Source organism: Caloenas nicobarica, chromosome 2 (assembly GCF_036013445.1).
Source record: "Caloenas nicobarica isolate bCalNic1 chromosome 2, bCalNic1.hap1, whole genome shotgun sequence".
NCBI classification, from domain to species: Eukaryota; Metazoa; Chordata; class Aves; order Columbiformes; family Columbidae; genus Caloenas; species Caloenas nicobarica.
Genome location: NC_088246.1, coordinates 75,242,214 through 75,258,284, shown reverse-complemented (window position 1 = coordinate 75,258,284; position 16,071 = coordinate 75,242,214). Strand labels below are relative to the sequence as shown.

At 37.8% G+C, this 16,071-nt stretch overlaps 1 protein-coding gene across 4 annotated transcripts in view; it reads right to left on the bottom strand.

Annotated features, from left to right (window-relative positions):
* LYRM4 (LYR motif containing 4) overlaps positions 1–16,071 on the bottom strand; it is a 93,716-nt gene that overhangs the window by 70,098 nt on the left and 7,547 nt on the right. For all 4 annotated transcript variants that reach the window (XR_010605842.1, XR_010605841.1, XM_065629859.1 and 1 more), the window contains exon 2: positions 60–180. Coding sequence is in view for 2 of the 4 variants with exons in the window: in XM_065629859.1 (XP_065485931.1) it covers positions 60–180 (121 nt within the window). In the remaining 2 variants the exon portion in view is untranslated. The remainder of the gene's footprint in view (positions 1–59; positions 181–16,071) is intronic.

Sequence of the window (16,071 nt, the reverse complement as noted above, 5' to 3'; positions counted from 1 at the left end):
GTAGTGTAGTTAACTGAGGAGTATACAACTCTTAGATAAAGTGAGAGAAATAAACATACCTGCCGATGAATAACCTCTAGGTTTGCTTTGGCTTTATTCACTAGTTCTTCTATTTTTTCAGAATCCTTTATATTCTTGTTTTCTCTGAAGGCATCTCTTATCCTTCTGATGGCATATGTTCTAAACACAAACAATAAGAAGACATGTATTTGTAGATATGTCACAGTTTATGACATTTCAACATTATTTAAAACATGCTTATTTTAAAAAATAAATATACATAAACACACATATATATTTTGCCCAGTTTTCCATGTCTCTTTTTATTCAGAGTCTTGTATTCCCTGAGTTGAAACAGTGACCAGATTATTTAATTTAAAAGAAGTGGTTTTACTGGAAGTTATTGTAGAAAAATTTCATATTTCACATATCGGTGCAGTCCTTATTGCTTGCTGCTGCTGTAAACATACTGTTGGATGCCAGGCATGGATACTACAAAGCTCAACAACATAATAAAAAGCCTAAGAACCAAAAAGTCACCCCCCAAATTATTTTGAATCAGTGTGACTACTCTTATTCTGCACACTCTAAAGGTCATCGAGCTAACCACTAAATACCTTGTAGGTTATTCAAGTTCTGACTTTGTCATCTAGCAGTCAACAAAGGCAGGCTGATGGACCAAGCATAACAAAAAGGGCTCCTTCCCTCTCACCACTTACCTGTCCTAACCAAGTAGATACCACCCCTCCGTTCAACATCTCCTCATCCATTTTCCCACTAAAAAGCAATAACAGAACACCATCTCTGCAAGTAGGAAGATCTCTGCTTTCAGAGAGGAAGGTACAAAGCTGCAGCTATATCTCCAAATCTCTCTCCTTTCTTTTAAACCCAGTAAAGATTCTTTATGCAGTCTGTAGTGTACTGCTCAATAAAAAATAAGGCAAATTTCAATATTAAAATAAAATTTTCAGACTGAGCAGTAGATAGTTTCATTAAACGTGTGCTTAGGAGAGGAAGGAGGAATGGCAGTAAACCGATCCTGCTCAGCTATCTTGATAATATCTCTACCACCACTTTACATCAGTATCATTTTTACTGTAGAAAGTAAAACACTGTGTGCGGCACTAGACAGAAAAAAAAGGCTGCTGTGAACACCACAAATAGCATAATATTTCAATAATTGTGTTCAGCCTTGCATAAAAGTGAAACACGAGACACAAAATTGTCTGAAACACAACCATAAAAATACTCCAAAGAGGATGTCGTAAAATAAAAATATTGGGGGAGGAGGCTGAGGAGAAGATAGGAAGAAGAGGGAAGATGAAGAGCCAGGGGCACTCCGTACCATTAGATGGTGCTATCCAGCTCCCAATGCAGCCTCCACCAGCCAAGTGACATATTTTCTCTTTGAGCTCATAAATAATACATTTCAATCACAAGCACCAGGATGGTTATGGAGTGCCACCCCGCTGCCACACACCGGCAGATGGTGTGCGCTTTTAATTAGGGCCTGTTCACCTATAATGTGACACTGGGGTGCGTGAGGGAGCTAGTGTGTGTTTGTATGTGTGAACTTAATAGAATGTATTAAATATGGAAGCTCATTCTCATCTGCAGCTGCTGTCCTAACAAGATTTGAAGGGGAAGCTGCCTATTTCTTCTAGAAAAGAAACAAACCTAAATCATTAAACCTAAATTAATTTTGTTGCTTGATAATGGATGGATTTCAAATCACCCCATAGGCATTTGTAGGGTTAAACTGTGCAGAAACATACAATATTTTTTGCAATAAAGGAAGTGTTTCCAAAAGATACAAGGACCTTACAGATATATTTTTTTTTTTAGCTTAAAAGAAAAAACAGCAACAACAAACAGCAAGTATCCATTACTGGGTACACGTCTTTCAAAATGCAATACAAATAAGTAAAAGCTATCCACATAAAAAAGATAGATGGGACCAAAACAAATTCTTGTTCAGTATAACACCTACAGACCATTGCTTTTTTGTACATATGGTGTTTTAATTATTCCATTTTATCTCTTTTCCTCTGATTACACCCAACAGTTGTTGAGAAAGAAATGTACCACCAGACCAGCTTTTATCTGTAGTCAGAAAGTTGCATGTTTTTTCTCCTTTTACAATTTCTTTAAACCTTTATGAACGTTAACACTCAAATGAAGTTATTTTACATAAGCTTTAACACAATCTTAATTCTATAGCTAAATCAATCCTTCTCCAGTATTCTCTAAACACACTTCAAAGACTAGGTCTATATCCTTGTACTACTTTTTACTAAGGTTACATTGAGATTCAATGTCACTTAAAAAAAGGACAAGCTGAACCTAAAGCTCAAAACCAATACTATAATGACTATAAAACTTCCTTTCTTCCCCGTTGAGAGGTGCCAGGGGAACATTTTGCCAGCACTCAAATTCTTTCAAAATTATGTAAAAAGTGTTAAGTCAAGATGTAAACAAACTGGCAGTTTTGGGTTTTCTTTTTTTTTAAACAGCTTTTTATATGAAACAACAGTTGTGAGCACTGTCAATTCCAAACCTCAATACTCTCTACACTTCAAGAGTTTCTGAACTGAGTATGAATTAAAAGCCAGAACTAACGTTGGGGCTCTGATACTGCTCCCAGTCCACAAACAACTGAGCTCTTTTGAAAGTACAGTAATGTGTGTAGCAATATGTAGTAAATATACACATGCTATGAAAATAACTTGTTTATTCAGACATATATTTGTTGGTTTTTTTAAAGAGCATTACTCCAAAGATCTTCTTGGTTATGAACAGACCAGTCAGCTGATCAGCTACTCTAATGGTGTGTATCTGCACTGCAATCAGCACAAACACCAAAACCAATCATGGACCATTTGAAGGCACAGCTTGAAATGCCAGTGGCAGAGAATAGCTGGCTATTGTCATAAAACTTTACAACTTTAATCTAATAGAAGCACTAACTGAAGACAGAGTGGGAGATGAAAAGCAAACCAGCAAGTGAAATGGTTGCTGTACCTTATAGAGGATTATTGACCCAAGCCGGCACAAAGGAACTGAGGGCATCAGGCAGGGCAACAAGTTTAAGCCAATGTGAGCGAAGAGGAGCTGCTGCAATTTTGCCACCTGCCCTGGTAGGCACAAATCCTACCTCTGTCTCCTTCAGACCAGCACAGCCAGTCTGGTATTTGGCCCTGACGTGAGCCCGTCCAACTTGGTAACCTGACAGAAAGCCAACCTACTAAAAGAGTGAACTTCTTTTTTTCTTGTTTGGGGTTTTTTGCTGGATGAGCGAGCTCCATTGGCTCTGCATGGGACTGGATGAGCCTTAGTCCCGAGGAGGAGGAGGGAACACAGCAGTACTGACTGAGATGAATACAGCTGGTGACAGGTCCTGCTCAGAGAGGCTGCACAAGTTGCAGAAACAAAGGGGACTCTTCAGCGAGAAGGTACCAAGCAAGCTCTCCTGAGAAACAGAAGGGGAAAGCAATTCAGCAAACAGTACACTCAGACAGCTCCTAGAGACCCTTGGGAAAGGTCCTAGGAATGCAACAGTGTTCATTAAGAAACACCATTGGAAATGAAAACTCAAACTGCATTTTACAATCTACTATTTTTCTCACCATTCTCTGGAAACAGTTACAGAAAAATGCCTGAAAGATGCAACAAGGCATTTTCTTTTTGTCACCCAAGCACATTGAAATTTTAATAGAGAACACCTTTGATTTTATCTTCTGCAAAGACCTTCTAGCAAGCTAGCGACAGCAGGACCCAAGCAAGAGTGTACAGTTGAATATATTATATTCACTCCGTGCTCTCTTACATATGCACACTCGAACCACTTTTTGTGCTCCCTACTTACGCGCATCTGTCACACAATTAAGTCCCAGTTAAATCAAAAGTATGTACTCAATGGGTAACAGACTCAGTGCGATGGCTTCAGACCACAGCCACCACAGGTGGATGGCTATGCAAGGTAACAGATGCACATCAGTAGAAATCAGAAAGAGTAGCTGGAGGTTAATGCGAGAACAATGCCATGGCCAAAACGTTAGCACAGACTCACGGGGAATGGGCATTACCTGCTAATGTTAAGAGACAACAATGCTCCCAAATAATAGCAAAAACCACAGAGTTACAGTTAGAAAGCAGTCTTTTTCTAAATAGTCATTCACCTCTACCTTGAAAGACTTAATCTTTTTCCTTCCCTGAAGCGCTATCGAAAACCTAACATGTGTCCTCATAAAAATGAAGCCTACAACAAGCAAAGTCTGAAACGAAGGCTATTAAGGAAAAACGAAATTGCAACAGAGGCACTTCAGGAAATAATAGCTGCTTGGGGACTTAGATATTTTTATTCCAAAACATTTACTTACATCATGCCTGACCAGAAAATAAAAAAAAAACCCCAACAGTTTATTTTTCAAGTCTTCTCTCTCATATCTTTGTGCTCTGCTAGAGTGTAAGAAAAGACCCTGAAAACCACACAGACATACTTGCTTTTAAGTACACAGTACTATGCCTTCAAAATAAACATGGCCAAACAATGTTTTTTTCATTGCCACTTTGCATTTACCAGTACCACAACATGCTAAAGGTTTAATCTTTCCAAGACAGCTTTACAAACAGGTTTACGTCTTTGTGATTGTGAACAAATATAATGTATTAACAGATCACATCACAGTTATAGGCAACATGCTGCAGAACATAACAGCTATTACAAATTCTAAGTCATTGAGCACATATGCAAAGATAGAAAAGGAGGACTGTGATACACAAGCTGTGCAAGCAAAACAGATTACAAGGCAAGAGGCCAGCAGGTTAGAATATTCAAGACTTTAAAAAAAGGTATAAAGTAAACTGCTTTTTTCCCTATTAGATTAAGCTATATTTAATAAATTAAGGCAAGAGATCAGTAACCATCCTCTAGGAAGCCCACTGTGGTTAATTCTGAAATGAAGTATATGATGCTTTTATTTAAATATACAATGTGCAAATGTGAGATAGTGATTTACAATATAGTAATATTATAGCAAGTGTGGGATCCTTGTTATAAAAGGCCATTATTTCCTTTCACTAACTATATTTTATATACCGCTTCTCCCTTCCAATTAACATTTATTAAAGTAGCAACAGTATGAGTTTTTGGAATTTGCCATTATTACCAGAAAAATGTGTATAAGATGAGATTTGCCTGAATTTTCAGAATCACATATAACTTAAAATTGGAAGTTTTTACAATAAAAAAATATCTGCATAAAATCATTTTAACTTACCTTAATTTTTTTTAGCATTAGTAAGGATGTCTCCACATACAGAATTACTTGAGAGAGAATGATTATTTATATATATGTGTGTACACATACATATTTTCATATATATGTATGTACTTACATTCTTTTTTTCCTCTATAAAGGTCTCATCAAAAGACACCAAAAAAGGTGAGGCAAAAGCTGCATGCAATTACCATTTAATACTAAAAAAAAGAAACATTTGACAACAGATGTGTGTTTGAGACTGAGATTTAAGTACTTTATAGGGAAGTAGCTGTGACTTGTTTAATTAAACACAGGAACAACAGAAGGGTGGGGATGCAATGTTTTATCAGCAAGGTGTTTCTCAAACTCCATCACTAGACATGTTTTCAGCACTGCCACCTCAAATTACAGCACAACAACAATATCTGCATGTTTTCTAAATGAAAAGCAAAGCCTATTCCTGGAATCAGGATTTGCTTGGAGGACTGGGGGTGGTGGCTGGAAGCTGGGAGGGGAGAAGAGTAAAGAAACAAAAAAATAGACTGCTGATTAACCCAGTATTATTTCCTTGAATTTTCTAATCAAAGAGAGTCCCTAAGACAGTCTTCACAAAAAGCTCATAGAATGAAACCTACAAGCCACTGCTTGGTTTCTCTGCTAATATACAAAACATGATTTCCAATGAAATTGCCAGGAATAGGTCTGGAAGAGAACAGCACTAGAGATACTTTATGAGAGAGGATCCCCCCAAAAGAACAGAGGAGAGAGATAAAAATTGATGAACATCACAAAACACACTTGAGAGCAGGTGACTGGGACCCAGTGCACATGACAGATAGTGTATGATCAGATACAAGGATTTGTAACTTATGTCTAAAGAAAATCCTGCTACTTTGTGTTTCTTATCTCAAAACTTCTAATAAAAACTTCAGCCTTCTCTGTGCAGGTTGTAGTAGGTGAGAAAAAGCTTCCAATGCACATGCCTATTTCCATTCATTCTCTTTAATCAATCTAAAAACTGAAAATGCCTCCCTACATTTAGATGTATATATAGAGAGACCTGTGGCTGTTTTTAGGAAATAACTTTTTTTTTCTCACTGTGTCTTTTCATCAGTTTCTGCCTGTACCCATTTCAACAAAGAGAGCATGGACGACCTCCCAGTCAACAGGATCACGGAATCATTCTTTTTGGAAAGCAGCTCAGGAGGTCTCTAGTCCCACCGCCTGCTGGAAGGAGGGTCAGCGATGGGATAAGACCAGGCTACCTGTCCAGTCAGGTCTTGAAAACCAGGATGGTGACCAGATCACCTCTCTGGGAAACATGCTCAAGTGCTTGGCTGTCCTTGTGGGGAAAAGGCTTTTTCTTAAAGCCAGTCTGAAAACCTTACTTCCTCCAATTTACATCTATTGTCTCTTGTTCTCCTGCCAGGCGCCTCTGGATACTTTGAGGTACCGGCTGCTACTAGGTTTCATCAACGTTGCTTCTTCTCCAGCTCCTTCAGCTTTTTCTCATGGGCCAAGTGCTTCAGCCTCCAGCCACCTTGGCCGTTTTGCTGAGCTTGCTTCAGGTTTTCCGTGTCTTTCATGTGTCGGGGGGGGATGGAGTGGGAGCAAGACTGGGTGCAGTACTCCAGATGCAGTCTAACAAGCACTGGGTAGAGGGAGACGATCGCTCCCCTCCATCTCCAGCTCGAGCATCCCAGGAGGCTCGTGGCCTCTGTTGCTGCCAGGGCACACAGCTGGCTGTCTGCTGGGATCCCCAAGCCTTTTTGGCAGAGCTGCTCCTTGGCCAGTCAGTCCCCAGTTTCCACACCACTTCTTTGTCGTGGTCCCAGAATACTGTCAGTGCTATTCATAGTTAACGATTACTATTTTTGCAGTTCTTTGAAACCTACGTTTTTGTTGCTATACTTCTAAAAATAAAAAGTTATTGGCTTAATTTTAAGTGTAAAGAATCTCCACTGAAGGGAGCGCTTTTCAGAAGGTCAGGTTTAAAAGAAAAAAGGAAAGATGTCCAAATGAAAGTGTTCTTTAATCTCAATTGAAGTTGCAACTGCAATGTTACTGCAGAAGATGTTAAAAAAGAGAGTTCCCAGTGAAGGACCCAATATTGAACAAGTTGTTCAGTTAACGAGGCACCAGGCAAGGATATGCTGCAGGCACTAGAAACAGAGTTTGCCACAGATGAAAAGTGTCCTGATGGCCTGAAATGACAAATAGCTCTCTGTGAAGCTTTCACAGCCAAGACCCCGCAAGCTGCTCACCAGGACACTGGGGTAGCTCAGCAGTCCAATTACCAAAACCGCAAGTTCAAATCCTGACAACGCTGATTTCTCTTTTCCTCCTTTTGAGGCAGATACATATCGTTCAATTTGCTGTGCTGCTATTACTGAGAAATTCTTTAAAAAGGCCTAGCCTGCTGTGAAATGCTATTACAAATTCCATTATATTTTTCTGGAAAGAGTAGAGTTTTAGTCCAACGCTGTGGCCAGAATTTTTCTCTTCAGCATTGGCTAGGGGTTATCTTCCATTCTAAGTAAAGACTTAGTTTAGCTTGTGACTTGGGTACCCTGAAGAGGGCTAACACCGTAATGTGCCTCTTGGTTACTGTAACTGTTCATTTCGAAACCCACGGGGTGCTAAGCAGCCTTGCTGGATGCAAGCATTCCCCACTTGTCAGTGGAAAATGATTTGTCTTTGAATCATAGAATCAGAATCATTTTTGTTGGAAGAGACCCTCAAGATCGAGTCCAACCATTAACCTAACTCTGGCACTAAACCATGTCCCTAAGAACCTCATTTATATGTCTTTTAAACACCTCCAGGGATGGTGACTCCACCATTTCCCTGGGCAGCCTGTTCCAATGCCTGAACAACCCTTTCATTAAAGATATTTTTCCTAATGTCCAACCTAAATCACCCCTCATGCAACTTGAGGCCATTTCCTCTCGTCCTGTCACTCACTACTTGGGAGAAGAGACCAACACCCTCCACGCTACACCGTCCTTTCAGGTAGTTGCAGACAGCGATCAGGTCTCCCCTCAGCCTCCTTTTCTCCAGCCTAAACAGCCCCAGTTCCCTCAGCCGCTCCTCATCAGACTTGTGCTCCAGACCCCTTACCAGCCTCGTCACCCTCCTCTGAACTCTCTCCAGCACATCAATGTCTTTCTTGCGAGGGGCCCAAAATTGAACACGGGATTCGAGGTGGGGCCTCACCGAGTACAGTGGCACAATCACTTCCCTAGTCCTGCTGGCCACACTATTCTTGATGCATGCCAGGATGCTGTTGGCCTTTTTGGCCACCTGGGCACACTGCTGGCTCATATTCAGCCAGCTGCCGATCAACACCCCCAGGTCCTTTTCCTCCAGGCAGCTTTCCAGCTACTCTTCCCCTCTTCTTTATAGCAGCTGTTTTGATGGAGGGTGCAGAGTGACTTATCCTCTGTGGCACCTCCAGCTTAGTCAAATCACCTTCCTCAATATTGTTGTTTGGTTCCACTTGCAGGGTCTCATAATAGTTGTGCAAGGGAACCTGGGAAGGTGGGGTAGTCACGGCAGAGACCCTCCTCAAGTCACTATGTTCCAATATGCAGAGAGGGGTTATATAGTGCTTAGTTTTTTTAAATTAAGCAACAAGGCATAAAGCCTTGGGATATTCTAACTTCTTGGACTGCAGTGTGGTTATTCTGGATGATGATGAGATTTTGATAGGACATTTCTGAAGCACAGCATGATTTATGAAAATAAAAATTTAGATTTAGTAAATATCTACCCATATTATTTTATTCTAATATGGAAATGATAAAAATGCCAATTGCTTGGAAGAGAAAAGGGATCAAGTATCAGAAGTATGTTGATAGAATACAGTTTTAAAATAATAACTAAAATATTTTGACTTAGGAAAGACTTTTAAGAAGTGGTTCTTTGAAGCTTTTCTGAGGTGAAGCTTTGTTGGTCATTTTGACAGGCTAGTAATTTTGAGTGTACAGAATGGACTCCTAACAACCTTTTGCTTTGCAAAAGTGATCCTTGGATTCTAGTAATAAAGACAATTAATTTTGCCTCTTGATTTTTGCTCGAGTAAACCTGTGCTTTTTGAGAAAGAATTTAAGCATCATAGGTCCAAAAATGAATGTAGTAAAAGAAATTACATTGAAATTAGATAGGATCCAGTCATCTCAAGACAACAATAAACCATACATAAATGTATTAAACAGTCCTTACGAAGTAACGGAGGACCTGTGCTGTTTGCTTATAGACAATACACTAAAAGTTACAGGATTTGGAATATTGGAGTTATTATCCAAACTTTATCCTCTCTTCTATTTCTGTCAACTTTACAGCTTATCCAACAAATCTTTGTTTCTGTAGCAGTGCTCTACTACTTTACAAAAATCTTTGTTTCAGTCAGTACAGACGAACATCCCCCACTGGACCTCCCATCAACATGTAGCTCTATGACCTTCCCTCATTTGTAGCAAAGCACTGCCTGTTTAGTTTAGCACATTTGCAACGAATTTTGACAACAATGATGGATATTTCAAATTACAATGTAATACTTAGCAGCACAGAAAATTCTAACATGCAAAGCTTATTAGTCAAATCTAGAGCCTAAAGAAATCAATTTGGAATGCATAACACAAAACCACCATCCTACTTTGTGCATACAACAGAGTACTGAAAATATTTTACACATCTGTGACTGTAAATATAGTGTTTCAGGAAGTGCACATATAGACTACTGTGATTATGTTACCAGTCAAGCCTGAGTATATTAAGTTCAGATGTCAAAATGTAAAGGTGAAGATAAAGCTAAGGGAAAGGTCAGTAATTTTTAAAGAGTTTTCCAGTAAACCTCTTAACAGCCTCTCTTAGAGACTTACACCATGAAGGAAAAAAAAAAAATTACCTTATTCTATTTCTAGAATATATATCTATATCTATATCTATTCCATTGAACAAGAGTACGTTCAGACTGATACATTTATTTATCACAAAAGGTTCTGCATTTCAAGCCAAAAATGCATTACAAAAAAGCCCAGATAGTACTTAATAGATAATTAAAAGTTACAAGACAATATTCACTCATATGAGTGATGGTAGCACGTTGTCCTTTATCTGCAAGTAAGAAAAAAAAACCCACACAGCAAACACCAACTCCTTTCCTTCCTATAAGCACATGGCTGTAAGAAATTCTTCTCAGATCACAATTACTCTAAATGTGGAATTAACATCTGCCTTAAAACTCAGTAACTCAGACAAGAACTGGCTGAGGTTATTGCATGAGATATTAGAAGAGGAAAAGACGTACAAAGAGTGGTCTATTTATCATAATGGTGTTTTCAGTATAACATTTTATGACCGGGGAGGTTACCTTCCCTTTGACACACGACATGACCTTCCATTCCCTAGGGTAGTAGAAAAGGTTTCCAGTCTCAGAACAAATTACCCACAGAAGTTGCAGAAGCACCGTGTCCCCAGCTAATGGTAGCAATAACTTGCACCAATGGAGAATTTCTCATTCAAGGATTCCAACAAATTGTTGGGAAACAAAACCTCACAATCAAGCCTCAAAATCCTTATAGGTTAGTATGTACTGCCACTACTTGACAGAACGAGGTGTTCTGTATAAGTATACAAGCATAGTATAGTTATTTGCCCCACACTGCATCGCTGTAGCTGGTAGCACTATGTTCATCCTGTGTTCCCATTGCTTTTAGAGGTGATTGTGAAGGTGTCACCAGCAGTTTGATAAATATTCACCCTCACATTCAAAATCTGCAAATAATAGACAGCAATTTTTGGTATAAATTACAAACTGAAAATACCAAATTAAAAAATCTAGTAAAAAATGTGCTCAATAGCTCTGGAAATCAGGAAACCTACTTTGAGGTCTACCTGAAATACCTTTGTTATTATTGTTCTGTAAACACAACACTTGGAACATTTATTTTCATATTGTAAATTAGTCAGGTCAGGGAAAAAGCATTATGAGTGAGACATCTAATTTACTTTGGACAGTGATAGAACTACTTAATCAATAAATGTTCCTCCCTTCAAAACTAGTTTACATACAAAGACCCTTAATTTGAAAATCTATTTGCTAATTTACTGCACTAGAAAAACTGGGACTCAGTAGCTGGTTAGTTTCATGGCAACACAACACAGTTCTATTTGACATCCAGAACGTAATTCAAGCTATAAGCTTCTAGGATGTACTGCGGCTTCTACAATGTCTTAAACACTTCATTTGAGCTGTATTGACTTTAAAACATTTTCCCCAGAAGGAAGCAGTCAGATGTTATTTAAATAAATAAAAACATCGATTACAAGGGGAGGCACATTTTGAGGAATGAATGAACTACTGTTTCACAAATAATTCCATTAGTGATTCAATCCAAAACTTGAAGAAATGTGATGGCTTGTACCTTGCCCCTTCCACTCTCAATTCCCCTGTTCTTAACTGTGATGAACAATGCAAATAGATTATGGCTTTTGAACTTCCCCCGCCCCACTACATTTAACTCTTTCATTGCTGTTCTAACATCATCTGCAGAAAACTGTTTAACATTCACCGAACACGTAACCATCAACAGCAGCTACCCACAAGATAAAGGCCCTGAGGAAACCACGTTTCTTCTGCTCATGCAAATGACAAACAGATGTTTACATCTGCCTGTGACTGCAACTGAGCATTGTGATAATCTGTATGTTTGTTGGAGAAACAAATAACGCCAGTAAATAAATACCACTAAGCAAAAACACCATGTATTCCGGAATCAAATACTAGTTAGCAGAAATCATACACTGTGCAAGAGAAAGATGGAGACAACTCTGTAAAGACTGACCTCATAGGCCACAATAAATTATTCTCATAGGCACTTAAAGTCACAGAACTAAGTTCAATTAAATAAGCTTCAATACCATAATGGATTAGTGATTATTGCCAATATATTTGAAATTGGTAGTTTCAGGGAAAGCTTTTACCTTTTTTTTTTTGTTAGATTTTTAACATATATTTTCTCTGGCAGCTAAAATAAGACAATCTTACTTTTATATAAGCTAATGATTTTGAAACAGGTCTTTAATGGTTCCAGAGCAGGATACACCAGACAAGCAGACTCAGAAAGACCGCCAAGACCCAGCAATGTAGTTTGTGGAGAATCTGACTGCTGACATATTCAGAATCTCATGCTGATTTGGTGTAAAATGTTCATGAAGCTGTATTTATTTAAACACTAGTTTCTTGCAAAGAACATAAAAAATACAGTTAACTATGCCAACTGATAAATCAGCATTTTCTAAATTTAAGTTAAACAACTTTTGATCTAAATGCTATTAAGTTCAAGGAAAAAGAAAAAAGCACTGCAATTCAATAGAGATTCATTTGTAATGAGACTAACACACCTATCATGCTTCCTCTACCTTCCACAATGGCTTCACAGCTGCTTTGCATAGGGATTTTTGACAAAGGATTACTAGGATGGAGCAGAAGCAAATTCCTAATCTCTTAATATACAAATACATTCATACATGCATACACACACATAGTATTTACTTTGTGCATAGGCTTGTTTTCTTTAGAAGACTTAAATGCAATTTAACCAATTGCTATTTATTTTAAAAGTTAGAAAAATATATCTAAGCAGCATCTTTTCTCAAGACTTTGTAACAAACATGATGCTGAAGAAAAGTCTAGTCCCTGAATAGCAGCCAAGCCTGGCATTCAGCCATTCACAGCACAGGACCTTCAAATTTTCCTGAAAAATAACTTGAAGATTTTATTTCATATACATTCTGAACACAACTGAATTATTTCACTATTATCATATTAAATGTTCTGTTGTGAGTTGCATACCAAGAAAAATGTTAGAATTTTATACAGAGATCAGGTGAAAAGGAATAGAATAAAAAGTATAAAAAATGTAAGGGAAAAAATGCCATTTTCCATAATGCCATCACAGCCAGAATATTGTCTGAATGACTTGTGGAATCTTCATTCTTGAGAAAGAACTAGAATAGCAAGAAGAATCCCAGAAAATATTCCTCCCTGAGGACACCCTCTGTACCAAGTTCTATGCAAAGCAGTCACAGAACAGCTGGGCCAAGTATTCACACACACAAGAAAACAACCAAGAAAGTTTTCTTTTCATCCCTATTTTTCTTGGAAGAGCAGAGAAACATGTACAATCTAGGACTGTACTTTCTTGGTCAGCAGTACCAAAAAACCTTTATCAAAGAGGTAGTTCTGGCAGCATCTTTGCTATTCATTGCTGTAGCAAGTGGTTCTAAACATTGCCTGATCCACTGCAGTTTTGTTTTTGGTTTTTTTTTTTCAAAATAACTTTATTTTTTTAAAAAATCGAATGCTGATCTTCTAAAGAATACTTGAAATAACAGCCTTTGTCTACAGTGTCTACAGTGTCTTGAATAAGTCTTGATGTTACAAGGTCAGCATATTTTCATCCTGGGAAGCGTATGGATGAATATAGTGAGGAACTAAATGTTAACATCACATCCAAGAGAAGGAAAGGACAGCATCTAAATACTTATAAACTACCATTACATTACAAAGTGTTCTTCACTTACCACAAATGATATGCATATGTCTATTGGCAGGAATCTGCCAGAGGCAGTAATTTTTCTATTACTCTCATTAGTTGTCAAACAAATTCTATTGGTAATTAAACCTTATGTAAAAAGAAAAATGTCTGTGTTCTACTGTGCTATACAAAGAACTCAAATAATGTCTTGGATAACAACCACATCAGATTTACTCAATTTGAGTGTCTTTATTAAAGTAACAAAGTCCATTGATCAGTCTTTTGAAGTAGCCCCCACTCATTTGTCTTCCAACTATAAAATTTCAATTTTTCCAGACCCCTGTATACCACGTATGCACTCCAAACTTTCCCTCCAAGTTAGAATCATAGAATCATTTCAGTTGGAAGAGACCCTTAGCATCATCGAGTCCAACCATAACCTAACTCTAGCACTAAAATTCTTAGTATTCAAAACTCTCCTCAGTCAGAAAAAAAAAGGAAGTCATTAACATTACATCAAAATCTCCATGTAGATATCCTTTACTGTTTAGGAAGAGTATAATATTATAAGGGTAAAGTGAATGCATTTGGAAAATGACAATCACCGTTGTACCTTTAATCCAAGAAAGCAACTCCTAATAAACATGATCAACACAACTTTCATGGAATGATTTTCAGTTGGGAAATATTAATATCAAAAAAATCAAAACATTTGGCAAAATTATTTCCATTTGGTTTAAAATGTCAGAGAAATATGTTCTGATGGTACCTAATGGTTGTGTTCTGACATTTTTAGAACAGAAAGCTTTAGTTGTTTTTCCAAAGTAACATATTGAATATTGAAGTCAGATGGAAATACTTCAATACTGTCAGACCTGAAGTCTGACAATCCAAAATCATGTTATGTCTCTATATTTTCCCCAAAAGTGCATGCACTTCCATGTTTTACTACAAATCAGAGTGCAATCACCTCAATCCTTTTCACGGTTCCTACCCTAATCAGCGGATTGAGCACCATCCAGAGCTCTTAAAATACCAACGTCTATTCAAGTATGCTTTATTCTGACAGAATAAGGCAATATACATAAAAGACCCTAAAATAATATATTAGCAAAATATCTGTATGGTGTGTCATCATTGAAATAATGGCCAAAATGTAACTCCCCGAAGAAAGATATATTAATAAGGCCAACCACAAATCTGCATCCACATTCTATAAAACTGATCTGCAAATGAGCAGCGCCCATTTGCCCATGATTTTAGATCATGCAGCTGCCAGGCCAAAATGAGTGTCTGCAACAGCGTCGGATGGAAACCACCCTGAACCCTGCGCTCAGGAACTTCACTGCTGCTTCCAGCCCAGACTTCTTCATACTTTTTGAGTAGGTTACAGAGTTAGCCATGTACTCGTCATATGGGAAACTAACTTAAAAACTTCTGAAGTTTATTACCACTAGGAACACAGCCAACAATTATAAAGAGAGAAGAAAAAACAAGTTATCCACTTTCTTTACACAGCCAAGGGAAAAACTGAAGTTGTAAAGCTGCAGTTCAGTCACCCTACTCCTACAAAGAAGTCAGCTCTGCTGGATAGGAATGACAATTTTTTTTTTTCCTGTGTTTCTTATCTCAGCTACAAACTACTACGTTGGACAGAACACAGTAGTATGTACCCTGTTTCCCCAAAACCAAGACAGGATCTTATATTAAGTTTTTGCTCCAAAACTTATTACTTTTTTACATGTATAGCTGCCTGGACACTATTTAAATTGACTTTTTAGGAACTGTAACTAGGACTTATTTTTGGAGTAGGGTTTATATTTTCAGCATCCTCAAAAATCATGAAAAATCATGCTACAGCTTATTTTCAGGGTAGGTCTTATTTTTGGGGAAACAGGGTATAACATGGCACGTCTCTGTTTTTTCATTATTGTTTTGGATTTTTTTTTAAATCACCATTTAGTCTTTTTTTCCTCCCTAACACATGGAAATATGATACCAAGAGCTGACAATCTTTGGGCAGATCTTGTCAATCACAAACTTCATTAGGAAAAGCAGTGAGAAAAAGGCCTATTCAGCTTGGATAACTGTCATATGTAAAATTTTAACATGGTTGTTAAATTACCTGAGTGAGAAAAGTGCGAAAAGAACCAGTGACCAGATTCAATATGCCACGGACCAAAAGCAAGGTAAGATTTTTCAATTAAAGTGACCAAATAAGGTATGTTGGGAAAAAAAGAAACCCATTTTTTGAAAAAAATGTATTT